The sequence below is a fragment of the Heteronotia binoei genome, chromosome 8 (assembly GCF_032191835.1).
Source record: "Heteronotia binoei isolate CCM8104 ecotype False Entrance Well chromosome 8, APGP_CSIRO_Hbin_v1, whole genome shotgun sequence".
Lineage (NCBI taxonomy): Eukaryota > Metazoa > Chordata > Lepidosauria > Squamata > Gekkonidae > Heteronotia > Heteronotia binoei.
The window spans coordinates 95,752,880-95,780,127 of record NC_083230.1 but is presented as its reverse complement, the minus strand read 5'-3'; the positions used below and the strand labels follow the sequence as shown (position 1 = coordinate 95,780,127).

General features: G+C 46.6%; 2 protein-coding genes across 2 annotated transcripts in view; one reads left to right on the top strand and one right to left on the bottom strand.

Moving 5' to 3' along the window:
- The window catches only part of DENND2A (DENN domain containing 2A), a 367,380-nt gene that overhangs the window by 30,900 nt on the left and 309,232 nt on the right, over nt 1-27,248 (top strand). Inside the window, exons 13-18 of the mRNA XM_060245665.1 lie at nt 3,425-3,602; nt 6,400-6,441; nt 8,401-8,518; nt 8,814-9,053; nt 11,538-11,624; nt 14,558-14,607. Of these exons, the coding sequence (XP_060101648.1) occupies nt 3,425-3,602; nt 6,400-6,441; nt 8,401-8,518; nt 8,814-9,053; nt 11,538-11,624; nt 14,558-14,589 (697 nt within the window). The 3' untranslated portion in view covers nt 14,590-14,607. The remainder of the gene's footprint in view (nt 1-3,424; nt 3,603-6,399; nt 6,442-8,400; nt 8,519-8,813; nt 9,054-11,537; nt 11,625-14,557; nt 14,608-27,248) is intronic.
- LOC132576488 (uncharacterized) overlaps nt 26,206-27,248 on the bottom strand; it is a 42,039-nt gene continuing 40,996 nt past the window's right edge. The window contains exon 18 of the mRNA XM_060245664.1: nt 26,206-26,711. Within this exon, the coding sequence (XP_060101647.1) occupies nt 26,516-26,711 (196 nt within the window). The 3' untranslated portion in view covers nt 26,206-26,515. The remainder of the gene's footprint in view (nt 26,712-27,248) is intronic.

Below are 27,248 nucleotides of genomic sequence, written 5' to 3'. Positions count from 1 at the left end.
AGCTGTGAGTGGTTTCCGGGCCATACGATTCCTTTAAGCTGCACTGTATATCTCTCCCTTCCCCTCCTCTTTCCGTTCAAGGCCTGGCTAGTAAAACCAAATGACGTTATGTGCACAGTTTGGTAACATATGAGCCTCCCTAGACAGGCCAGAGAACTTGCAACCCTATAGAGCTGATGGATTGCCAGGGCCCTGCCCACCTCAGAGGCTTTTGTATGGTAATGTTTTAGTGCATTCTTCTGATGTTATGGAAGTGAAGGTGCTTCATAAGTGAAGCCTTCCTTAGAATCCACAGATGGAAGGATTTCTCTCTCCCCCCACCATGCCTCAGTAGCCCACTGTGAAGGGAGCTACATTCGTGTCAGTGTTTTTAATGAATGATCCATAAAAATCTTCAGAATCCCCAACTCAGCTAATGTGGCGCACATGTGGTGTTTATGAAGGAAGCATAGTACTACTCACTTTCGTTTTTTCAAAATTATTATTACTTAGGGCAGGAGTTCATCACCAATTTTTCCTACAACTATTTTAAAAATGGTGGTGAGAAGTGCTGTCAAGTCAAAGCTGACTGGTGGCGACCCCTTGGGGTTTCCATGGCAAGAGTTGTTCTGAGGTGATTTGCCACTGCCTGCCTCTGTGGCACAACTCTGGCATTCCTTGGAGGTCTCTTATCCAAATGCTAGCCTAGGCTATCCAGCTGAGGGCTTTTTTTAATGACAGCACAAACTATAAGCAGAGAGCGAATCTGATTAACAGGAGCATCAAGATTCTTAACTGTTGGTGTTCAGATGGAAGAGGAAACCCCATGTGGAGAAATATACAGGAACTCACACAAACACACTGCTTCAGTTAGATTCACATAACTCCTTATTAGCTGCATTTAGGGACTTTCTAAAGGTGGTCTTAAAGGTGCTTTCTGTATATTTTTCCCATGGAATCCAGGGAACTGGGCAAAGGAGTGACTGATCTAGGATCTTCCAGTGGTTCCTTGTTCGTACCATTCCTTCTGTGAGCTTTGCATATTACACCAGTTCCTGAACTCTTTCGAACTTTAATTTTTGCTTAGAAGTAGGAGCAGTTGGAAAGCTACAGAGGGCTGTGAGTCACAATGGGTACTTCAAAAAAGGTTGACACTGTGTGTGCGTGTTGGATGGGCCGTATCCCAAGATCCCAGAGCAAGAAGAGAGGAGTGGAGACAGCCTCTAGAGTTAAAATCCCATCCTGTTCACCCCTTAACTCACAGGTACCCAAAGCCAGGAAGGAGAATTTTGAGAGCCAGTTTGGTGTAGTGGTTAAGTGTGCAGACTCTTATCTGGGAGAACCGGGTTCGATTCCCCACTCCTCCACTTGCACCTGCTGGCATGGCCTTGGGTCAGCCATAGCTCTGGCAGAGGTTGTCCTTGAAAGGGCAGCTGCTGTGAGAATCCTCTCAGCCCCACCCACCTCAAAGGGTTGTTGTAGGGGAGGAAGATAAAGGAGATCGTGAGCCTCTCTGAGACTCTTGAGATTCAGAGTGGAGGGTGGGATATAAAGCCAATATCTTCCTTTTCATCATCATCATCTTCTTCTTCTTCTCCTTTGCCCATCATTGCCACCAGTGCTTTTTTTTGTAGAAAAAGTCCAGCAGGAGCTCACTTGCATTTTAGGGCACACCACCTGGCCTGGGAGTGTGTGGCTGCCACAAGACAGGTTGGGCCAGTAGAAACCCTGGTCAGCCCAGGCGGAGCTCCACTCCAGTGAGCTCCAGCAGAAAAAGAGTTCTGATTGCCACCATCACTGTAGTTGCCTTTTGGTTTTAAGTCCTGAGGGTGTCTTTACTGTTAGAGAGAAAAATATGGATAGGAATGTTACATGGATGTGCCAATGAAACTGAAGTCATAGAAATGTATGTACAATGCTTATGTAAGCCCAATGATGATACTGTTGAGGGCCTTACAAGACCATACACAGGCCTCACATCAAGTCTGGGTCTAGAGCCAAGGCTTTCTAGTAAACTCTTCCCAAGCATGCTGGGAAGAATTAGGATCATGGCTTACTTGTTGAGTTGCCAAGCATGCCCTGTCAACTGGCAGGAGATGGGAAGTGATTACACAACTTCTGGTATGTCTTGGAAGTGACAGCATTGTGAGGGCAATGGTCTAGCACAGGGGTGTCAAACATGCGACCCGGGGGCTGAATCAGGCCTCCAGAGGGCTCCTATCAGGCTCCCGAGCAACTGTCTGTCATCTGCTTCCTTCTCCCTCTCTCTTGCTTTCTTTTGCATAATAGCTTACTTTGCCAGGCTTGCTCAATCACACAGGAGCTACAGAGCAAAATCTTTATTTTCTCCAGTGGCTTGAGGCTCCTCACTTTGGGAGGAAGGGGGGGGAGGCAGAGCTTGCTTTGCCAGTCTCTCTCAATCACGCAGCAGAGCTACTGAGCCAAGGCTGTCTTCTATTGGCTGAGGCTCCTCTCCCTCCTGGTCCCCTGGGGAGGAAGGGAAAGAACCAGAGTTTCCTTTGCCCAGTTCCCTGAATCCCATGGGAGAGATACAAAGAAAGCTCCTTTAAGACCAACAAGTGCTAATGTTTTAAGCATGTTTTATTTTAAGTTTTTTTTAAAAAAATCTTTAATTGTGTTTGTCTGTGTTTTTTATAAAGTCTATATCTCTACTACCTAATCTTAAATAGGTACACACATGGCCCAGCCTGGCACGGCCCGCTCGACAAGGTCTCATTTATGTCAGATCTGGCCCTCGTAACAAATGGGTTTGTCACCCCTGCTCTAGCATTTGCCCCAAAGAATTTGAGGCAATTGCTAGAGAGCGTGTTGCCCCTGGCACAGCAGTGTCACATATGGGTCACACTGAAAGTTGCATCATCACGCTGGGGATGACAACTGCACCACCTCCTTTTGCTATCAGTTTCCTTCCACCACCCTGCTGAATGGCAGCAGGCTTCAGCAGAGGGGGTCAGGAAGTCTCCTACCATGGATGGGAATACAGGAAACCTAGTGCAGAGGAGGTGTAATCTCTCCCTCCACTTTCATGACCTGAAAGTGCTCGGGGGCGGGCCCTGTTGGAGGCTCTGTGTGTACTGAGGGGGTGCACATAACTTTCCCCAACAGGGCAAATAGCGCCTCCTCTGGGGTTGTTTCAGACTGTGTAAAACCCAAATCAGTGGACAGTGCTTAGAGTTTTTCAGTTCTTTTCTTCACTGTCAAGCAATATGATTTCTGAAATCAAAAAGCCTACTGAGATTCTTGGGAAATAAGGCATCACTTCAGATTAAAACCTCTTTAGATGTTGTTTTAAGCACTAGAAGTACAGACCAGGACTTTTTTTTTTTTAATATATATTTTTCCCCTGTAGCAAATTATTTTGTGTGAACCTTGCAGCAGGCACTGGAGTGTTTCAGGCTAACTTTTTCATGTGCATCCCTTTCAGCACCTTGTCGAAATGTTGCCACGCCATGGTAGCACTCCTTTACCCATTTACATGGCAGCATACCTACATCCCTGTGCTTCCCCCTTCAATGATTGACATCGTGTGCTCCCCAACCCCATTTCTGATCGGTCTGCTCTCCAGTTCACTACCCCGCCTCAAGGAACTCCCAGTAGAAGAGGTAAGACCACAATACGATGAGGGCCAGAGTTCTGCCAGTGGGTCAAGTTTTATGCCCAGAAGGTCTGGGCTCAAGTGCCACGCAGGCAGATGAGATAGGGCAAGTCATTCTCGAACTAGCATTGAAGCACGGGGGTGCTGCTGGAAAACCTTTTCCAATAAATGGCAGAGCCAGTGCAGCACCAAGCTAAAAGCAGGAGGGAATTCCTTGACAAGAGCCGCTTGTTCACTGGAGAAGATAAACTTTACCCAGACGGTTTATGGGCTGTGGTTGCTGTGCCCAGCTTCCCTACTAGGTGGGAGAACAGGATCAGCCATCACTGGGATTGGCACCCTAATGTGAGGATTATGAGTGATCCATTCAGGCTTCATACATATCTACCATATTAATAAACTGAGGTTAGCAAGACATCATCATAGTTATCTGTAAGCACAGTGGTGGTGGTAGGCTGGGAGAAATCCAAGATATCAATTCCTTGCTTCTCCTGAGATGATACTTTTAAGCTCTGTCACTTTGTGTAACTTTTGCCTTGGGTCTTCGACATATGCTTGAGTGCCTGCCGGACCTCCAATGGGCTTGGTTTGGTGGCATGCTGAGGGGTGTCCTGCTTAATTTCACCTAAGCAGATTGGATGAGTTCCCTGCCCGCGCAGCGCATGCTGCAATGGGTCTACATTCCATTGTAACCCTTTCCCAGTTAATGTGCCCAAGACGGAGTTACGCCTCTTGGGCTGAGTGTGACGTGCCTAATAAGAAATCTGTTGAGGACAGAGGAGTAATTCTAGGGAGTCACCTTTTTTCCTGTCTCTGCCAAGCTGCAGCCTTCTCCCTTTAGAGACTCAGGCTTCCTCTCCTATCACAGACACATCCATGTTCCAGATCCACCTTTGGACAGCTTTGTGCTTCATACAACTAACCTGCTCACTGCATGTGTAGTTAGTGTTCAACTGGTATTTTTCCTGTGGCAAGGACACAAAGGGCTTCTAGGTGCATTTTTAAGCACCCAAGTACATATATATATAAAGCAGCCTTGTATATGCCCATGCAACAGACTGTGTGTGTACATGTGTTGCAGGAAATGGGGGTATCCATGAAACAATTGTGTTTGCACCTGCTGGATTCCTGCTCTTTCTGGCATTTTGATGTATTGCCAGGCTTGCTGGTGCTACTAGACATGACTTGCGGCTATACTTTCTGCCAAAGTAAACGTCTGTACTCTGTTGGGTACTCCAGTACGCCCTTGTGCTGACAGCTGGAAGCGATCCATGCAAGCTCTACATAGCCCCCACTAATCTTGCTATGAACAGGGTGGTCCGAAGCATCCCACCTGAGTGTCCCACATACGCCAGATATAGTAGAACCGCACATTCAGTTCTCAGAATGAGTATATTCCATGCATCCTGGAATTAGGCCATCCTGACAATTAGCAACCCATAAGCTAAGGACAGGCAGAATGCTACTTTTCATTGGTTAGTTCAGAGGGTGTGGCAGAGGTCTGCCTTTTGTGGTCCAGATGGGGAAGAAGCGGTGCCTTCCCTGGCAAAGGTCCCCAATCTCAGCAGAGCTGATCCTGAGTCTGTCAACATCTGCTTTTGTCCCATCAAGCAGTCCTCAGAACAGACTTGCAGGACCACTGGCACTTTGGCAATCTCCATGCTTCCCTCCTGCCTTGAACTGGGTTGCAGGGGAGGAGCATCACTGGGTCCTCACCTGGCAGCGGTGACTGTGCCTTTTTATTTTTAGTGTTCGAAAGGCACAGAGCGGAGCTTCTACATCCACACCTCCTGCCAGGGTTGCCGCCAGCTCTGAAAATTGTTGGGAGATTTTGGAGCGATGCCTAGAGAGGGTGGAGCTTGGGGTGGAGAGTTCCTCCTCTACAGCTGCCATTTCCTCCATGGGAAAATGCCCAGTGTAATCTGGAGTTCTCTCATAATTCCGGGAGGACTCCAGGTCCCACCAGGAGGTAGGCAACCTGGCCCTTCTACACTCATTCCTCCCTCCACCCTCTTCCCCTTCCAGCATGGGGCAGAATTCCCAGCGGTCCATCATAAGTGGAGAAGAATGGTTCAAGTGACAGATTTGAGGCACTCTTAAAAATGACAAAGAGGAGGACAGAGGAAGCTGACCCACTGGGCAAGACCACCAGGAAATTCGCTTGTACCCAAGCATGGCTGAGCTGTTATACAGCTTCCTCTTGGTGGGACTTGGGCAAGAAACCTTAACAATATATAGTGGTTTGTAGGAAGGTGATGCCATGTGGATTTTCCATTTCAGGCACCTAAGTGCCTTTTTTTAGCTGGCCCTCCACTTATTAAGGTCCCAGGAGTGCCCTTCCAGGCCTGGTGTTTCAGTCTGCTGCCTTTCTCAGTGCTTTGTATGAAGCTCAACTTGATCATGTAAAAGAGAGGGAGAGAAAGAGGAGTGTGCAGGCTGTCTCCACACTTTGCAGTATCAGTTTCTCCTTCCCTGCTGTGCACAAGAAGTTCTGTGGTTTTTCAGATGGAAAATATCCTTGGAGGAAGGGAAAGTGTTTGCAAGAGGGAAAGGGGGGTGGGGTGGAGCTTAGTTGTGTTCTAAGCTGTCATTCTGTGGTTTTGTGGTGAAAGTCATAAAGCCACTCCGGGATTGGTCAGGGTTTCATATCTCTTTGCGGCTCTGTGGGATTAGGTGGGGCACAGCAGGACTTTCCCTTGCAAAAAAGAAAGCATGCAGCAGAGCAGCTTTTAGAGAGAGGGTCAGTGACCTGTTTCCTTCTTCTAACATTCTTCCGCTTTTGTGTGTGTTTTTGCCTGAGGCAGGTCCTTGTGGTTGACCTGGTTAATAATCGCTTCCTAAGACAGGTAAGAAGAACCTTTTTTTTGCAGTCCAATTTTTCTCGTTTACCAAAGCTGAAAGGAAGAATGTGAAGTTCTGATAACCCAGTATTTTATTTTATTTTATTTTATTTGCCTATCGTTTGCAGTTTGGCTTTGGAGAAACCAGGGTGGGTGGGGGGATATGAAACAAAAAGTGATTTGTGAGACGCCTCGCTTTCTATAACCAGTAAATACTTTTCTGTCTTTCTATCTCCTCTAGTAAAACAGTTTGACAGGTTTTGGGGAAATTCTCAAAACTGTTTGGAGCAGAGATGAAAATGGGAAAGGACCTCCCCCACCCCACCCCACCCCCACCCAAACACAAAATGATCAGTAATCTCTCTTTTAAACTACCTTTGAGTATCTGGCTGGAAACAGTGGCAGCATGAAACGAACCCAAGGTTTTCATACGTGGAGTGCAGCTGCCAGGATGTTTCCTCTTCATTGCCAGTGCCAATGCAGAAAATACAGGAAAAGTCATCCTAAGAGGAAGCTGTGAGGATGAAGAGAATGCTTTTGCATTTGGGCAAACAGGGAAAGATGTTCTGGCCCAGCTGTTCTTGTGTGCAGGGCTGTGCATTCAGATCTATCTGAATGTACCCAAATGTATTTTTGGGTATATTTCAGCATCCCAAACATCCAGGATTTTTCAGGAGAACTGGTGTGGGGGAGAATTCCCCTCAAAATTCTGGACATATTTGGGAAACTGGACATTTAAAGGAACCGCAGAAGACAGCCACAAAACAGCCGAGCTAGGGACAGGGTACTATTCACCCCGCTGGCTCAAATGGGGCTCTCTTGGACAGTCTGCAGAACTCTCCTCACTGGCTCAGCTGTGGAACCAGCTGTTGTGCAAGCTCTTTTGGGCAGTCCAGTTTAAAGGAACTGACCAAAAGAGCCCCAGCTGAGCCAGCAGGAAGAGTTCTCCCCACAGGATCAGCTGCTTTGCAGGCTCTTTCGGGTAGTCTGGTTAAAACGGACTGCTCCAGAGAGCCTCAGCTGAGCTGCTTCTTAGCTGGTTTTTATGGATTTGCCTCTGCTTCCCTCCCCTCCTCATATATTTCATTTTGGGTCTATTGGACCTGAAAATAATCAAGATTTCCGAAAAATACTGGTATTAGGATCTGGTTGGGTTTTTTTTCCTGGGGGGATCCTCCCAAAAAAAATTGGGTGGGGGGGTCCAGTAGACCTGAAAAATACCATCCCTAGTTGTATGCCTTGCAAGGACGTAACTAGGCAGGGGCCTTGGAGGCAGTGCCCCCTCCCAAATCTACTAGGCACACCCTCTCCTGGTCCCCCAGCCCCTCTCTCCTATTGTTTGTGCTTAATTAATTAAATCAGCCCCCCCTGGTTCCCCCTTCAGAAAAAAATCCTAGATATGGGCCTGGTTGCACAATGACTGTGGACTGCCTCTGGCCAGATGTGGTGTATGGTGAACTGGTTGCAGGCACAACGCATCTGTTCCTTCCCTCCCTTGAAAGTCCTGTGCAGAAGGCATCCTGGCTACTCTCTTTGGCACTAAGGACAATTTTTCCTATGAGTTACCCTGATGAAAAACCCTGTGGGCTGACTGAGTTGGGTCAACAGTCTGCGTCTTATCTGCAGGTTCTGCTACTGTGGTATGCCTTGGTGTGTGTTGTGCCAAACTCTGTTCATGCAAATATTCTTCGTACCGTGTAAAGCCGCCAAAGGACCACCTTATGGATGCCATTTTGAATTGCTCCAAGCAGCAGTTGTTAGCCTGTGCCAAGCCATTCACATACTTTGATAAACTTGGGTGACCTTGACCATACTGGTACAAATGTGTTCTATGGCTGCATGAAAGTCTTTGTACAGAGACCTTATTTACCAGTCTGTGACTGGGGCTCAAAGCAGATGCTTAAAACAAGTATGTTCCCAGAGCGTGACAATCTCACATACATAAGTAATCTTTTTTTTACCAAGATGGAAGATGAGGACTCCATTTTACCTCGGAAGTTGCAGGGAGCACTAGAACACATCCTGGAGCAGAGGAATGAGCTGGCAAGTGACCAGGAAGAGGCCCCTCTCAACAGCAAGCAGGGTAAGGGTTAGAACCATTAATTCTGAGTGGCTGTGAGGGTGGGGGGGGGGTAACACTGGGCTTGACGGTGCACTTGGAGGTGTGTAGACCATCGCTGCACCTTGCAGAACCCTCTTGTGGCTTTGTACAGCTCTTGGAGCTCTGAATCCACTCTTGCTGTTCCAACAATATGGTGATTCCAACCTGGATGCCAGCATAAGACAATTACAGGGCCATAAAGCAGTCCTGTGTCTGCGGCCTGCCAGTAACTGTTCATTAAAACTCTGCCGTGTTTTCCTCCATGATGCTTTCCCAGAGTCCAGCCCCTTGAACGAAGTGGTGTCAGAAGCGTTTGTCCGCTTCTTTGTTGAGATTGTGGGGCACTACTCCCTCTTCATGACAACCACGGAGAAGGAAGAAAGGGTCCTGCAGCGGGAAGCCTTCCGGAAGTCAGTCTCTTCCAAGAGCCTCCGGCGCTTTCTCGAAGTCTTCATGGAAACCCAGATGTTTGGGGGCTTCATTCAGGAACGAGAGCTGCGGAAGCAGGGAATCAAAGGTGAGAGACTTCTCTTGGTAAGAGGAGAATTGTGGTATGGAAGATACCCGCTGGCTTTGATGGAATTTTAATTGTACAAGTTCACTGTACAAGGTGGATTGATTTCCTCTCTGGTCCTAAATAAACACCCTCTCTGTTTTCATTTTCTCTGGCCCAGATTAGACACAATGTTGGAGTTCCTCGATCAGATCTGCCACCTCTTTTAAATTTCTTTAAAATCAGAGATGGCAGAGGTTAGGAACAGAGATGGACACGAACCACGGAAATAAGAAGGTTCAATTTAAATGGCTTTTGTAAGCAGCACATGCACCATGAAGTGAATGCCTCCAGGTGATTATGCGTGTGTGTGTCGGGGGGGGGGGGGGATACTGAAGGTCAGTGGCAACCAGGCCCATAGCTACAGGGGGGGGCCAGGCCACTCCATTAACCCCCCCTTCCATCAGTATGGCCCCTCCATTGGAGGGCCTCCAATCTGCCCCTTTTGCTCACCGCCACTTGCCACTGCTCTGAAGAAGTGCAGCATTGCTACCGTAGGGGCTTCATATTGGCGGGGGGGGGGGGGGAGCCTACTTGCAGCCAGATCCCCCCTGGAAGGTTTATTGAGTTAGACAAATGAGGGAAGGAGTTGTCGCTTTACTTGAGAAGCAGAGAAAGTGTTTAGTACCAAGCCAGGTGGCCCCCTAGCCTTCCTCCAACCAAAAAATGCTGCTGCGGGCCCCAGTAAACATGAAATCCTGGCTACGGCCCTGGTGGCAACCAATCTTTAGCATTACTCCTGCCTCCCCACACATACAGTCGCCCATGTGCGTTCACTTCCAGGTGCCTGTGCCACCTACAAAAGCCATTTAAACAGGACGCTTTCTATTTTCCTGGTTCATGCCCATTCCTAGTTAGGAGGACCCCTCCTAGGAGCTGATATTTGCCCTGAAAGGGAAAGCTTGTGGCTACGCATAAACTTCCCCCTCTGGAGCAAATAGCAGCTGAGGTGGAAAGTGCAATTTCTCATTTGTTACTCGGTTTTTTCCTGTAAATGTATAAGGCGCTTGAAGTAGCAGGCTGGATGCAATGGACGTGTCCGCCAAGAACACTTCATAATGACACAAGGAAGCGAATCAGTTCTGCTCTTGCATAACAGCTTTTGTTTACTTAGATATGCATACCCTCCTTTTCTCCCCAGTGAGATCCTAAAGTGTGTTGCATAATTTGTCCCTCCATTTTTTTCCCTCACAACAACCGCCCTGCTGAATGGGTTAAGCTGAGAGTGTGTGACTGGTCCAAAGCATCCAGCAGACTTCCATGGCAGAGTGGGAATTCGAACTTGGATCTCCCATATCCTAAGCTGATACTCTAAACACGTGGGCTTCCCATGAAGTGATGTGCACAGATCTTTGCAAAGAAAAAAAGAAAGAAAACAACAGTGGCCACCTGTTGTTGGAAGGAATACTTAACAGCAAAGTTTGTCCCAGGAAATAAGCATACCCTTAATAATAGTGTCCCATCTCCCATTTATCTCAGCCTAGGACCAACTGATTTAAGCTTTAGTTGGTTGATCTTTAGACTGCAGACTTTACCATACCTGGGTTCAGCAGGACTGCTTGTGTGTGCACATGCCTGCACGCACGCACACACAGCTGTGAGAGCAGGCCTTAAGATACCCATTGAAAGAGTAGAATGAGACAGATGTTGTACATTTGAGAGCTAGTCCTCTTACTAGCCTTCCCCAAACAGGTTTTGGGTGTATGTGCAAAGTGCCATCAAGTCGCAGCTGTCTCATTGTCGGCCCAAGCAGGCGGTTTTCAAGGCAAGTGAAAAGCTGAGGTGGTTTGCCATTGCCTGTTTCTGCAGAGCCTTCCTTGGTGGTCTCCCAAGTACCGAGCCTACTTAGCTTCTGAGATCGGGCTATACCAGGGATGGCCAAACTTGCTTATTGTAAGAGCCACATAGAATAAACATCAGATGTTTGAAAGTTGCAAGGAAGGAAGGCAAATAGATGGAGGGAGGGATGGATAAGTGAAAAGAAAGCAACTTTAAATGCTTTCTTCAAGCTTCCAGCAGGCTTGGCTTGGAGAAGTTATTTAAAGAGATAAATGAGCCACATGACTCCCAAGCCGCAGTTTGGCCACCCCTGGGCTATACTCATGCTGCCTTCTCGCCAAACAGATTCTGTAACTAAAAGAATTATCCCAAATGATTGAAGTTGGTTTGGGTTCAAATCCACACGGCTTGCTGGATGGTCCCCCCCATACGTTCTCCCTCTCTCTTTCTAAGCTGCCTCGCAGAGTGGTTAGGATGAAATGGAGAAAAGGATTGAACTGTGTGCTGGCTCTGGAAAAAGGACGAGAGAAAAATGTTACAGACAGATCTGCTGAAATTTCCTCTCTGGTCTCTGAAGCATATACATCCCACATGTCTAGTGATGGCAACTGAAACTGACAAGTGATAGCCAATAATGTCTTTTCCCCCCTTCTCTACCTTCCTCATTAGGATTGTTTGAAGTACGTGCCCAGGAGTACCTGGAAACCCTTCCCAGTGGAGAGCAGAGCGGAGTTAATAAATTCCTGAAAGGGTTAGGTGAGAGATCAAGCAGCTTCTGTTTATGCCTTTTCTGGCAGAAGAGATCATCAGCGGGTTGTAAACAAAACAGAAAAGTATAATTTTTAAAGATGTTTTTATAAGCAATTATATGCAGACCAATACAGAGCACTCTGTCCCTATCGTTAGTATAGCGCCATCCGTAGCTTTAATATATATAATGAGGTGAATCCACCCTTCCACCAATGGAAGAACCACTGAAGTTGGAGGCAGGGCCGGCCCTGCCACTAGGCAAACTAGGCAATCACCTAGGGTGCCTGCCTTCTGGGGTCTCCAAATTGGACAACCCCGCCCCCCCTTGACTCAGTGACTTATCAGTGTGTGTGTGTGGGGGGGGGTACCAGACGTTAGCCTTGCCTAGGCTGCCAGACAGTCTAGGGCTGTGCCTGGTTGGAGTGAGGACTCCTTAGATTAGAGGAAGACTTCAAACTTGAGCCATAAGGAAAAGCTCATAAATAATGCAATAAGCAAACTGATTTTGCTTAGTGGTCTGGTAGGACAGGAATAAATTTCACCGAGTAGCAGAGGAAAGGGTCCAGTCTCTGCCCCAAGGAGACTGTCATCTAAATTTTTTAAGATATGGGGGAGGGGGAAATAGGGCAGAGGGATGAAGCTCAGTGCTTCAGCTGATTATCAGGCCATGCAACGCTGGAGTGGGTAATTTTTTTTTTTTTGCTTCTATCTGGGTTTTGCTTAGGACTGACTGAAGCCATCTTGTGTTTTGTTTATATTGTCAGCTGCTGCCTGGAGTTAACATAAGGAAGAAAGGCTGCTCGGGTTTTAAATAAATAAGTAAAATAGTTGTGTGGAGGTGGGAGCTTTGTAGTGCTGCTGCAGGTTGGAAGACAGCACCTTCCCCCATCCCCAGATCCACACAACAATTGCAGTTGCTGCTGCCTTTCTGCCGGGGTGGTGGTGGTGGTGGTGGTGGTATGGATACTTGACAGTGTCAGGTTTGTTTACCTTTCAACTTGACCAGGACAGTGTTTGCTGTCCAGATGCAGTCATAGTGAAGGGACCAAGCAACGTAAAATATAATTCAGTTTTTGGTATAATTCTATATTTATTCCCTGCCAGAGGGCTCCCACTCGATTTGAGTTACTATGAAGCAGGCATTAGGGACGTAAGAGCTCTCAGGCATTTCTTTCTGCTTAGCCTGATAGATGAGCCTCCACTTTAGGAGAAAAGCATGCTGGTACCAGGAGCCACTCAGGCAACGTGGCCGCCTTATTCAGACTTGTGTCTGCAACTTGTCATTCAACAGAACTTTTTGACTTCGTGTTGATTTTATCTGACGAGTTTTGTGTCTGAAATACGGAAATCGTGTCTTTCCAGAGCAACTGACTGAGGCCCAGAGTCTCTGTCTGTCTTGCAAAGATCCACATCTTGTCTTTCCACCTTTTAAAAATTCTTTTCAATAAAACTTCAGTTGTAGTAGAGTATTCATTGTTTATTATTAGATTATAATAGTATTTATATCCAACCTTTTAACCCAGTCAGGCCACCAAGTTGGCTAGCTGCTAAAATCACCACAATATAAAAACACATCGTAAGACGAACTAAAACCAAATCTAAAGCACATAGAAAAATTAATTAGAACACAGGACAGGAAGGAGGAATCATTGAGGGAACGCCAGACAGACAAAACAAAACAAGTCCCCATTTAATTAGTTTAATTTAGTTGTCTCAGGGAGAAAGGTGGACTATAAATAACAGAAGTAAATTAACGTTGGTGAAATTTATATGAATCCACAGCCACATCATGCAGATACCATAGCACCCTGCAAGGGCCATCTTTGCCTAATGGTAGAGGCGGCACATTATGCCTCGTTCTTAACTCTGCCAGGAGTCCAGAGTCTTAAGGAATGCGGCTTGGAAAGGGCAGAAAGTTCTGTGTTTATCCACAGGGATGTGAGAAGAAGCCAGTAGAGAACGGGAGGGGGGGGGCATCAGCAGTGCAAGGCGACATGGGTAGGATGTAGGTCTGCCAAATATGCATTTTCATGTGAATCTCCTATGAGTGATACCCATCCATTCTTGGTGGATAATGTGACATCTAGGCAGGCCTTGAATTCAGCAGGAGCTCACAGGAGCACAGCTCCTGAACCTTTATGAGGGTTCCCCCTCCTCCTCCCCACCTACCTTGTCCATTGAATAGTAGGTGCAGCTGCATAACAATCCCTGGACAGTGGTTCAGTGGTAGAGCATCTGCTTGGGAAGCAGAAGGTCCCAGGTTCAATCCCCGGCATCTCCAAAAAGGGTCCAGGCAAGTAGGCGTGAAAATCCTCAGCTTGAGACCCTGGAGAGCCGCTGCAAGTGTTAGAAGACAATACTGACTTTAATGGACCAAGGGTCTGATTCAGTATAAGGCAGCTTCATATGTCCATATGTCCCTGGATTAGGAGAGCAGGCAGCCAGGCAGCCACCATGGGCTTTACCACGCCCCCAGCAGCCCTCATTAACCCCTGGAGAAGCCCACACCATTCTTTCTCAACTTCTTATGTGATTTTGGGTGGCGGGTGGCTTGCTAGACTTTTGATTGTGAGGGGAGAACCCCAGGTGAGTGAGGCCTGCTTGGGCTGGCTGGATCTCTAGCCAGCCGAAGCAGGCCTCGCTTGCCCGGGGCTCTTCTTTTTTTGCATTGGGTTGCTTTTGGCCAGTGGGGGAGGGGTGGCATATGCTAATGAGTTATGCTAATGAGCTCTACCACCTATTTTTCTACAAAATGACCCCTGCATCTAGGTGTTGTGCATTTTGTCACATTGGGCAGTCTTTTGGTGGGAGAAACATGCTTAGGGCACATGTTGGTTGATCGTCTGATAAAGCCCTTAGGCAGGATCAGTGAAAGATCTTGTGTACCCTCTTTTTCTTTCTTCCTGTAAACGTATTTTCCCCCTTTCCCTCCCCTTCAGGTAACAGAATGAAATTTCTCCACAAGAAGTAAGAAAGAAGAGTTGCCGCTGTTGTAGGGAGAAGGAACGTCTACAGTTCCGTGGACAAAAAACAGACCAATTTCCCCTTAAAACCCATTCCCACTTAGTCCTCTCCAACAGAGGGGAGAGCCCCAACACAGGAGCCAGGATATCCCAGAGTTTTGTGCTTGTGTGAAAAGCTGGCCTGTGGGATAAACCAGCATAAGGGTCACGGATGCTGCCGGGACGGGTCTATGGACGTCTTCAGAGGTCATGCACTGGACAAAGCTCTCTCGGAACTCTCCATTGGCGCTTTGCAGACTTCACCGTGGTTGTACTTCGTAGCTATTAAACTTCTTGTTTCTTTTATTTATATTGGGGTTAGGAAAACTATTAGCCAATGACACTTGCCCACGCTGCTGTCCCAAGCAGCAGTGGGGGGCAAACAGGACAGAGGCTGCATTAACTTGGATGCTGAGAAGTTGGAGACATGAGGACACTTGGGACACGTGAAGGTGGGCTTGAGGTTATAAACGGGGGGAGGCTGTGGTGAGGAGGGAAGAGAACCGCTGGCTACCCAACCCGGCAACCACTGCATGATGGAAGACTGCTTCCCCTCCTCAGCTGGGGGCACAGGTTCTCACCCTTCCCTGAATTAAGCCGAGTGCATGATGTGATGACATTAAAAGTGACTGATGTTTAAACAAATGAAATGGTTCTTTTCATACTCTGGTTACGCTGAGCCTACTCTTACTAGTCAAAGGCCTGCAAAATTCCTGCAAGGTGGGGCGAGAACTGAATGAGCAGTGGGGTGCAACAATAATATGTCCCTCTTGCATGGATCCCAGCTGCCTTGATACATTCTAAGAGGGACAAAGATACAGGAGAAGGGTCAGCAATCACCAGAATGTGTGCCAGATGGGTACAGAAGACCGTTTTGCTTTGATGAAAAGGGCTTATGCCTGTAACCGGCCTGCCTTGATGGGATGGGCAGGATAGAAATCCCATCAAATAAATAAAATGGTTCTGTGGTCTTGGGACCAAGGTGCTGGGGACTCAGCTTTTATAGGTGGGACATGAAGCTGCCTTATACTACGTCATAAGAACATAAGAGAAGCCATGTTGGTTCATGCCAGTGGCCCATCCAGTCCAACACTCTGTGTCACACTGGCCAAAAACCCCAAGTGCCATCAGGAGGTCCACCAGTGAGGCTAGAAGCCCTTCCACTGTGCCCCCCCCCCCCAGATTCTCAGGCACAGGCCTTTTTAGATCATCTCTTACCTGACCCTTTCCCCAGGAAATGCTGTGGACTGAACCTAGGATCATCTGCATGCCAAGCAGATGCCCTGCCAGTGAGCTACAGCCCATCCCCCAGCCAGCCTGGCCAAATACAGCCTTCATCTTACAGGACTGTGGAAAATGCCATCAAATGACAGCTGGGTTTTCAGGGCAAGAGATGTTCACAGGTGGTTTGCCATTGCCTGCCTCTGTGTAGTGACCCTGTGTTTCCTTGGAGGTCTCCTATCCAAATACTAGTCAGCTTCACAGTGCAAATTGTGAGTTCCATAACCCTGTTCAGGCTACCGTTTTCTTGAAGAAGAAGATATTGGATTTATATCCCACCCTTCACTCTGAATCTCTGAGTGGCTTACAATCTCCTTTACCTTCCTGCCCCACAACAGACACCCTGTGAGGTAGGTGGGGCTGAGAAAGCTCTCCCAGAAGTTGCACTTTCAAGGACAGCTCTGCAAGAGCTATGGGTGACCCAGGGCCATTCCAGCAGCTGCAAATGGAGGAGTGGAGAATCAAACCTGGTTCTCCCAGTCCCAGATAAGAGTCCGTGCGCTTAACCACTACACTGAACTGGCTCTCTATCGCTGCTCATCTTGTGCCTGTGTTTCTCAGTGAGGAGGTGTGGGAGGAGTACCCCAGCAGTAGCATCTGGAAGGTATTCATGTACCACTTTACATTTTGCAGTTGTCAGACTTTTTTTCCCTGATCTGGATGGCCCAGGCTAACCTGCTGTTGTCTAATCTCAGAGGCGCTAAGCAGGGTCAGCCTTGGTTCGTCCTTGGATGGGAGACCTCCAAGGAATGCAACCCCTTCCTTCAAGTTTCCATTTTTCATCTTTGCTGTGGAAGTTTTACTGGAAGTTTAGGCAGCAGTGTGTGTATTGGTGTAGACTTAACACACTCCGCACACTTTAGAGTTGGTAATATGCCTTTCTTCAAAGGAGCAGATTGTAGCTATGCTTGAAAACTGACAGCTTGCAATACATGCACAAAATGCTTAGTGGTGGCGTTAGAAACAGCTATCAAGTCATAGCTGACTTATGGCAACCCCATAGGGTCTTCAAGTCCAGAGATGTCCAGAGGTGGGTTGTCGTTGCCTGCCTTTGCATCACAAACCTGGTTTCCCTTCCCCTGTGTTTTTAAGGTCTCTGCCATTGTCTCAAAAGTTTCAGTGCAATGTCCTATTCTTGTTGGCATCACTGATCTAGTTTAGGGCCGCTTCCATATTTGTATTCATCTCCAGTGTCTTCACAATGAGACTTCTTACACGTAAATTCCAAAGTGCCAAACAGAGTTCTCTCTCTTACTTTACAGCTCAGATTGTAGCTGGAATTGACCCTAAGCTTGATTTTATTACCAATGCAGGCAAGGAAAGCAGGGCTTAGGTGATTGCAGCAGGGCAATTCCTTTAGAGAGCTAGTTTGGTGTAGTGGTTAAGTGTGCGGACTCTTATCTGGGAGAACCGGGTTTGATTCCCCACTCCTCCACCTGCACCTGCTAGGATGGCCTTGGGTCAGCCATAGCTCTCTTAGGAGTTGTCCTTGAAAGGGCAGCTGCTGTAAGAGCTCTCTCAGCCCCACCCACCTCACAGGGTGTCTGTTGTGAGGGGGAGGGGAAGGTAAAGGAGATTGTGACCACTTTGAGATTCAGAGTATAGGGTGGGATATAAATCCAATATCTTCTATGTGTGTGCTTGCTTAAAGCCAATTCCTTTGGACTATTTTAAATCCTACATGCCCCATCTTTTATTTTCCTTAGCCTGCTTGCATGTGAGCTTAGGGAAATAATGCAAGGATGGGAGGGTGAACCATTGCTAACTCTGGCTATAGTGAGTGGCCTTCCTCCAGAGCAGAAAGGGGACCATTATGTAGCAGCAGACATGGATAATGCCAGCGAATGGAAATGCCTCTTGTCACATCAAGCATCTTAATCCACCAAGATAAAAAGTATTGTCTGTTTATTCCAATGCAACAACATGAGCCTTATTAGGCAGTGTATCTTGGTTCCCATTAACTTATTTTTGAAAACGCAGTACACTGTCGCAAGTTTAGGACAACTGACTGCTGATGGAATGTGCTTTGCTGGATCTAACATTGAGAAGATCTTGGGGCCTTCATCTCTTCTGGATACTCTGGAGAAAACCACCTAAAGCAGAGGGAGAGAGAAGAAGAAAACACTAGGCATGAAGGGAAGGACATTGGTTGCTGGAATGCCATACTCAAACTCAGTTGCATTCTTTCGGTATAGGAAGAAGATAAGAGGATGAAGATATTGGATTTATATCCCGCCCTCCACTCCGAAGAGTCTCTGAGTGGCTCACAATCTCCTTTACCTTCCTCCCCCACAACAGACACCCTGTGAGGTGGGTGGGGCTGAGAGGGCTCTCACAGCAGCTGCCCTTTCAAGGACAACCTCTGCCAGAGCTATGGCTGACCCAAGGCCATGCTAGCAGGTGCAAGTGGAGGAGTGGGGAATCAAACCCGGTTCTCCCAGATAAGAGTCCACACACTTAACCACTACACCAAACTGGCTCTCCCTAGGAGAGTACCTTTCCTGGGACTACTTGGGGAACTTCACAAATGAAGAGAAGATTCTAAACTCATTTCCACCATGACACTGGGATAATAGTAGGGCTTCTTAGTAATGATGATTTTATGATGATCACTAAGTTATTAGCCTGTTTCCCTACATGACTACATAGTTAACAAGCTATGAGTTAGCTCCCGACAGCTTTGTCACTGAAAAAGGAAGAGGGGGGCCCCTTCAATCACTAGAAAGAGCTGTGCTTGGGGTTATGGGACCTGCATGTAAAAAGGTCATGTACAGATAGGGGCTGGAAAGAAGAGGGGGATTTGGTGAGATTCAGGTAAAGCCAGATAGGTCCAGGACAATGTTTGGGAAATAATTGCCAATAGAGGGAAATGTGAAGACCATGAAGTCCTAAATGTGTTGAATTCTCACACTCATGGCACTATTTTGTGCTTACAGTGCCCCCTGCTGTTGATATATTGAAAATATGTAGTATTTGATTTAACACTGTTTTGTATGTAGATCCAAGCGGGCAGCCGTGTTGGTCTGAAGCAGTAGAACAAAGTAGGAGTCCAGTTGCACCTTTAAAACCAACAAGATTTATGTTTTGAATAAAACTTTATTGGTCTTAAAGGTGCAACTGGACTGTTCTAGCGTTTTGTATGGGTGGCCTGCTTTTGACTAAGGAATTTAAACCTGGTCTGGGCAGTCTTCTACTAGAATGCTGTCATGACTGAGTAGCCCAACAAACTGAAAAGCTCCCTGCATGTGGAAAACTAATACATCAGGGAGAAGGCTAGAGTACTCTGACATCTAGGTTCTATGGGTGGGTTAAGACAGAAAAATATGAACCGCTGACTGCCACAGACTGAAAAGGCATGGCCCAAACTCTGGACATATCACTTGGCCCTAAAAATAACAGCTGAAGAATATGTGGATGGGGGGGGGGGGGAGGCTTAATTCTGAAGATTAACTTTCCCTCCCCCCCTTCAAATATTTTAAAAACTGGATTGCTTTAAACTCCTAGTAAGAAAGATGCCTGAATAGCTTGGACTAGCCCAAACTTTTCTGAGTTCAAAAGCCAAGCGGAGTCAGTATGTGGATGGGAGACCAGTCATCAAGGAAGTCCCACCTCTGCTCATTTCTCACCTTGAAAACCCCAAGAGGGGTTGCCTCACGGTTGCCAACCTCCAGGTGATGACTGGAGATCTCCTGGAATTACAACTGATCTCCAGGCAATAGAGATCAGTTCATCTGGAGAAAATGGCTACTTTGGATTTTAATGGCAAGGGTCCCACATTCGCCTGTGTAAGTTTGCTTGATGAATTTATGGGGTACCTGTTTTCCGGGAGACTGCCTTTAAGTCGCACTTCCCCCTTGGCAGTTTGCAGGTGTAGAGGCCCAGGCAGCCATCACAGTCGGAGGGTCTTTTGCAGGTCTTTGACTGAATCCCGAAACAGGAATACTAAGAAGCATAGAGAATTCCTTATAATACCAGCCTGCTTTCTAAAATGGCACTGAATTAAGTGTCTTTTTCCAGCCCTATTTCTAATTATCCATGGTCTGCAGATTTTCTGAGACCTAAGATCTTATTTCCTTTTGTGGGTGTTGTTTGTCCTTTACTAATTGTATTTCAAATTGAAGTTTGTTGGATTCATTTTCCCTACAGTTGGCAATTCCTGAATAAGACATATATGCTGCACCTGTTGAATATTGCATTCAAAGCACATGGAAGCAACTAGATCTCATGATGGTTCATTCCCTGTCAGTTCCTCAGCATGTAGCTTGATCTTGCCTAAAGACCATCCGGGCTTCTCTCCTGTAGACAGAAGTACCTTTGTTCTCAGCTGCGATTGGTGGTGCTTGAACATCTGACAGCTCCAGTTTATACACAAGTGGTGCCAGATTGGTGCATGATTTGGACTGCAACAAGAACATATGGAGAAGCCTCTCCTCCTCAGGGGGACTGATTTCTCTGACCTGCAGTGGTCCTTGAGGTGTGTTATCTAGCCCTATCGGGGAAGCCAATGCAGAAGAGGTAGTGCCTACAGGACAACTCTTTTTACATGCATGTGGTCTGTGCCTGTGGCAATAGAGGAGAACATGCAGCTCTTGTGTGACTATCAGGGCTTTTCTTTAGAGAAAAAGCCCAGCAGGAATTCATTTGCATATTAGGCCACACACCCTGATGCCAAGCCAGCCAGAACAGTGTTCCTGTGCATTCATGCTAAAAAAAAAAGCCCTGCCATTACACAAGAAGGAGGCCACAAGGCATGTGTAGACATAGCATGCCATTTCCTATGCAGAAGTGATGAGGCTTGTTTTGAACTCTGATGACCTATTACAGAACAATGATTTTTTTTCTTGTTGTCCTGAGGTGAGCGGCCCTGGATCCTGTTGTAGGTGAGGAAAACCCAGACACTAGTATCTCTTTAGCTGGAAATACTCTGTGCTTTTAAATTAATAGAACGAGCTAATACAGCATGGGGGCAGGAGGGAAACCACTACCATTGTACAATAGTGGGGGGAATACTCGGGCAGACTGCAAAATGGGGAACACAAACTTGATGGTGGTAGAAAGTGCCATTCAAGCACCACAGCTGACTTATGGCTCCCCTGCAGGGGTTTCAAGCCCTATCTGGATAGCCCATGCTAGCCCAATCTTGTGAGAGCTCAAAAGCCCTGCTTAGTATTTGGATGGGAGACCAAGGAATACCAGAGTCGCTACACAGAGGCAGGCAAAGGCAAACAACCTCTGAATGTCTCTTGCCTTGAAAAAACTAGTGGTTGCAGTAAGTCAGATGTGACTCGATGGCACTTCCCACCACCAAGACAAAGAGACTTCAAAGGTGCTTTGCCATTGCCTGCCTCGGCAGAACTACCCTGGACTTCCTTGGTAGTCTTCTGCTCAAACACTAACCTGGGCCAACCCTGTTTCACCTCTGAGATCAGACAAGAGCAGGCTAACCTAGGCCATCCAGGTCAATATGAAATTACATGTCCCAATTTCACCTGCAAAATCTGCCATACTTTCATATTGATGGAACTCTCTGTCTGGGGCAGTGATGCTCTGTATTCTTGATGCTTGGACAGGGGGGCAACAGTGGGAGAGCCTCTAGTGTCCTGGCTCCACTGATGGACCTCCTGATGGCACCTGGGGTTTGGGCCACTGTGTGACACAGACTGGATGGGCCATTGGCCTGATCTAACATGGCTTCTCTTTTGTTTTTTGTTCTAGCCTTTCTTCCAAAGAGTAAGGGTAATGTTTATGATTTTCACTTCTCACATATTATCCTCAAAACTCTGTTAGGTAGATCAGACTATGAGATTATGGTCACCCAGTAAGCTTCATGGGTCATTGGGGATTTGAACCTGAGTTTTCCAGATCCCAGTCTGACACTCTCGCAGTTATGCCATGCAGTCTGGAGGATACTCTGCTTTTCTCTCCGGCCTTGTTCAAAAGCAGCAGACATTTTTAAATCGTAAAATTGTTTGGCTTCAGAATTTGACCTAGCTTTCTAATTCTGGGTCAGTTCCTTTAAGAGCCGTTCAAGGATATTGGGTTAATTTTTTTCAGGGTGTTTTTTAAAAAAATATCTGGGACTGACTCTGTAATGAGCTATTATCCTGCAGATCAAAAAGAGGGCATGTCTAGAAACGCAATGAGCTCAGAAAATCCACTTAATCTTTATCATACAGCCTGAGTAATTTGTCCTGGATCTAGGAGCAAATCTGCCTAAGCTGCGGCCCTGAGTGTAATAAAAGTTTAGAGAAAAGCTACCCAGGATATTTAATAGCATTTATTCCTTGCACCACATGATGCATTGTTGGTTCAGCATCAGAACACTACTGCGAGGTGAGTTGCTATCAGTCTCATTTTACATGCCAGAAATGAGGCTGGAAGACAGCGGACTGGCCACAGATGTCGTGATGCCCACAAGTGTCAAACCAGATCTTCCAAACTCCAATACAACAAGCTACGGGCTTAGCCAGACTAGTTCCTGCCCCATCCCTAGCCTAGCAGCCTCTGACTTGGCAGCATAGCTGGTGATCCAGCTGTGGATCTCCTTAGACCAAGCAGTGCAGTGACTCAAGAAAGTCATTCTTGAAAATCAAGACACACTCAACCATACACCAGTCATAAAACACACCAGATTAAAGAGATGTCATAAAAGTTAGTATTAAAATCAACCTGAAAACCTCAGCAAAATAAGATACCGAGCAAAGGACAGCTTAATTTAAGTCCAGTTGTAAGGGGTCTATAGTGCTTGGGAGAATAAAAATGTCTCTGATGGTATCTATGTATACTTGATGCCAGGTGAGCCTTTGCAAGGAGTGAATTCCAAAGCACAGGTGCCACTCCTGAGAAGGCCCTGTCTATGCTGCTCACCAGTGAAAGCGGGGAGCACAAAGCAGGTCCTCTGTTGATAACCTCAATAGTGGGGCAGGAAGGTGGGGAAAAAGGTGCTGTGGCCCTAGACCACACGAGGGCAGTTCTTTCATTAAACTCTCTTGAAGACCCCTGCCAAAGAATGACAAGAAGCTTCCAAAATCTCAACAAAATGAGCTCTGACTCATGAAAGCTTATGCTTGGGTATGTTGCATTAGTCCTTTATGATGCCACTGGACACCTGTTTTATTTTGCAGGAGAGACCTCTTGATGGTGAAGGGTTGGGGCAGAATCGGAAGAGAGTTTACTCACCGTGTCGGTATTAAAATTCCCATGGCCTTTCAAGTGGTTCTGAAGCCCTTGGCTTTTCCTCTTTGGTGGGGGCAACTGAGGAGATGGCTTCTTGCTACCAGCAGCTGACTTACTGACTCCCAGCTGGGCCTGGCTCACCGCTTTGCTCTGGCTCCCATCCTGAGTTCCACTGGCCCCTTCCACCTTCTGCAACCCCGCTGAGAGCCGTCTTCTCATGCCTCTCCCCCCATCTCCTTCATGGAAGGAGGCAAGGGTCTTCTTGCCCCTGGCAGATGCAGTGGAGTGCTCTTTGGCAGCCAAATTCCCCCCAACTCGTTGCTCACTGGCTTCATCCAGGAAAAGAAATGGCACGGCAAGCACAGTGAGGGTGGTGGCCACTGCAGAAAGCCTCATTCTTGGCCTCTGTTTTCTTCCCCCTGTTCTCTGGGCACAGGGATGCTGTTGCCTGAAATCTTGCTGGAAGAGGGGAAAAGCAGCTTCCTTCTCTCTTTCTCTGCATTTAGGGCTGAAGCCCTTTTATGTGTTTGAATCCCCAGTTCCCCACCCCTCAACTCTTTGTGATAATGAAATTCTAGTTTTCACCAACACTCCTGGCTGCTCCTGCCTGGAAAATTCCGGCCACCCTCCCATGAGCAACACCCAGCTTCTTTGTGAAGGTTAAGTCCCCACAAGCGGGATGTTCTAATGCCATCTTTCCCCATCTTTGTGATAATGGAACATTTCTCTACCCCCCCTCCCCTCCTGGCTGAGCAGGTGCTTCAGAGAGTGCATTTAAAATTCTTGCCTGAGATGGAAAGGTGTGTGCATGTGTGATATGAATAAAGGGCTTCCTTGATCTCCACAGTATCTTTCGAATGAATGTAGGTAGATTCATATTCTCCAGGGCTTTTTTAAATAGCAGGAACACAGTTCTGGCTGGCTTGGCATCAAGGGGTGTGGCCTAATATGCAAACGAGTTCCTGCTGGGCTTTTCCTACAAAACCGCGTGAAACAATGGTGATGTCAGTGGGTGTGGCCTAATATGCAAATGAGCCACTGCTGGGCTTTTTCTAGAAAAAAAGCCCTGATATTCCCTACCTTATCAGTGGCCAGGGGGTACCTGGCAACCCCATCACGATTCTTTCCTCAATGATTGCAAAAGAATTGCTGCTGGGATTAATCTATGGGAGCGTATCATTTTGGGGTCCACAAATGGGGCTGTTTCCACACACAAGGACTTTGGCGTATGTGGCCACCAGTGGGAAGACTCTTTTTTGGGGGGGGGGAGTTTTCACATGGCATGGTGCTCCTTACAAGCATGACTGGTGTGGCTCTGGAAGGGGGGAAGAGATCTTCACTTAAACTCAGAGGAACAACTGAGAAGTGGCAGCAGATTATGTCCTTGGGAACACTACGCTGGTAGCCAATCCAGATCCTGGGAGGAATTAGAGCTCAGAGCTACCTTCAAAATGGCATAGCAAACCTCTGTTTTTCCACCCAAAAATTCCCCAGATAAAACATTCTACTTTGCGGATTAATAGACAGAATGCATAATTGAATTATACTTGGCATTTTTTAAATGGATCCCTTGCACTATCTTCTTAAAATCATTCACAGGAGATTCAAAGAACACTTTTCTTTGTGGTTTTAAAAGGGGTTAGGAAGTGCAACAGATTCGTTTCCACGGTCAAATAATTTTTTTCTCAGCTTAATAGAGGTATGATTTTAATCGCTGTTTGTGAAAACTCTCCCATGAGTGAACATTCATGAGATCCTTCTGCGTCCTCCTTGTGTCCCTTCCTTCATTAGCCAGCAAGAGCCCAGGGCTTCCCCAGATACACCAGTCTAGCTTCAAGCCAGATTGTGGGCAGCTGCAAAGCCACCAAAGTGACCAATCACCACTCTTGGCTTTATGCATGTATGCATGCAGGGCTTTTTTTGTAGCAGGAACTCCTTTGCATATTAGGCCACGCCCTCCTGATATAGCCAATCCTCCAAGAGCTTACAGGGCTCTCAGTATAGGGCCTACTGTAAGCTCCAGGAAGATTGGCTACATCAGGAGAGTGTGGCCTAATATGCAAAGGCATTCCTGCTACAAAAAAAGCCCTCTATGTATGTAAGTTCCATCACATAACAGCCAACTTATGGTGACCCCAGCAAGGGGTTTTCAAGACAAGTGTGAAGCAGAGGTGGTTTGCCATTGCTTTCCTCAACAGAGCTTTCCTTGGTGGCCTCCCATCCAAATACCAACCTTACTTAGCTTCCGAGGTCTGATGTGATTGTGTTATCTACCATGCTCCCTGTTATCTCCCCTCCCCTGTATTCTTTGCCCCTTCAAATTACAGGCTTCCAACAATGAGGGTGCACCACAAAGCTTTGTTGTTTCCACATTTATGTAACTAGTGCCATTAGGCTACTTGGTGCTTTAGAGCTTCATGAGCAAAAAAATAATAATAATAAACTGGTTCCTGCTCCCAAGGGCTTACACTGCAAACTATGCCTTTCAACCTGCTCCATTTAACAAAAATTGCCACAGACTAACATGGCTCCTCATCTGAGACAAGGCTGTGGTGGGATATGATGTTATCATTGTGCTATAACAAGCATTTGCAACTGGATTTTCCTTTGTGGAGAAGATAGTGCATTGATGCATAGATGCAGCCTTGGTGCAGAATTCTGACTTTCTTTTAGTCCAGTATTCTTACAAACACATAAGAGAAACTATGTTGGATCAGGTGAATGGCCCATCCAGTCCAACACTCTGTGTCACACAGTGGTCAAATATATATATATATTGTGTGTATATATATATGTATATACACACACACATACATATATACTGTGGCTAATAGCCACTGATGGACCTCTGCTCCATCCCCTCTTGAAGCTGTCTATGCTTGTAGCCACCACCACCTCCTGTGGCAGTGAATTCCACATGTTAATCACCCTTTGGGTGAGGAAGTACTTCCTTTTATCCATTTTAACCTGACTGTTCAGCAATGTCATTGAATGCCCACAAGTTCTTGTATTGTGAGAAAGGGAGAAAAGTACTTCTTTCTCTACCTTCTCCATCCCATGCATAATCTTCTAAACCGCTATCATGTCATCCGCAGTCAACATTTCTCCAAGCTAAAGAGCCCCAAGCGTTTTAACCTTTCTTCATAGGAAAAGTGTTCCAAATCTTTAATCATTCTAATTGCCCTTTTCTGGACTTTTTAAAAATCCTTTTTGAGGTGCGGTGGCCAGAATTGTGCACAGTATTCCAAAGGAGTCGCATGGAGTCACATAGCGCAGAGTCCACAGGAGAAGGGAAGGAAAAGAGGGTAAGCCAACCACCTTCTTCTCTGTGATCATGGAACCCATCATGTTCAAAATCAAAGACAGATGGATGCTGGAGAAGTCTGCTTGTTCCAGGTGCCACAGAAGTAGAAGGGAGTCCTCAAGCAAATGGCCTAACTAAGACAGTTTCCATGTCTTTGTTCCCAGCCACTTCTGAGCCTGCACCTGTTCCATACTCACACTGGTGGCATTGATCTCTGGAGAAACAGGCTCATAAGAACGGAGAGAGAGGCTGGCGGATAAGAGGCCCATCTGGAGACAGTGATTTGTGTCCTCACCATCAAGCAACCCGGCAATTATTCCAGCCATTAAGCTGAAGAGAGAAGAGGCTATTTCAGACTCTGGAGAACTTAGAACATATATGAACTACAAACTTAAAGTGCTTTTATGCCAGTATCATGGTTTCTACCCCCATCCCCCAAGAATTATAGCTAGAACAAAAATATCTGTTAGAAATTGTCAATCCACCTCACAGAACTACAACACCTACAGTTTGCATAATTATTGTAACCGAAGATGTGCCCAGACTGAAACTGCTACTTCCCTTGAGCTGTCTTGGAGTCAAACTGCCCCCTTTTTATAAAGAAATTGGAGATGGCAATCCTTCCTTTTTTTTGGATGGGCTAGTAGTGCTGATGGATAGGGCATGTTTGGAGAAACTATTGATAGATGAAATTCCAACTATTACTAAGGTAACAGTTACGTTTTGTGCCCAAGTGATCATGGTTTCCAGCAAACAATAGATCTGTTTATTAGGTCTTCTCCTCTCTAGCGTTTGTTTTTAGATTAATATATGATCTTTAAAAAAATTCTTGAAATATGATGACTGGTGTTTTTTATTCATGAAATG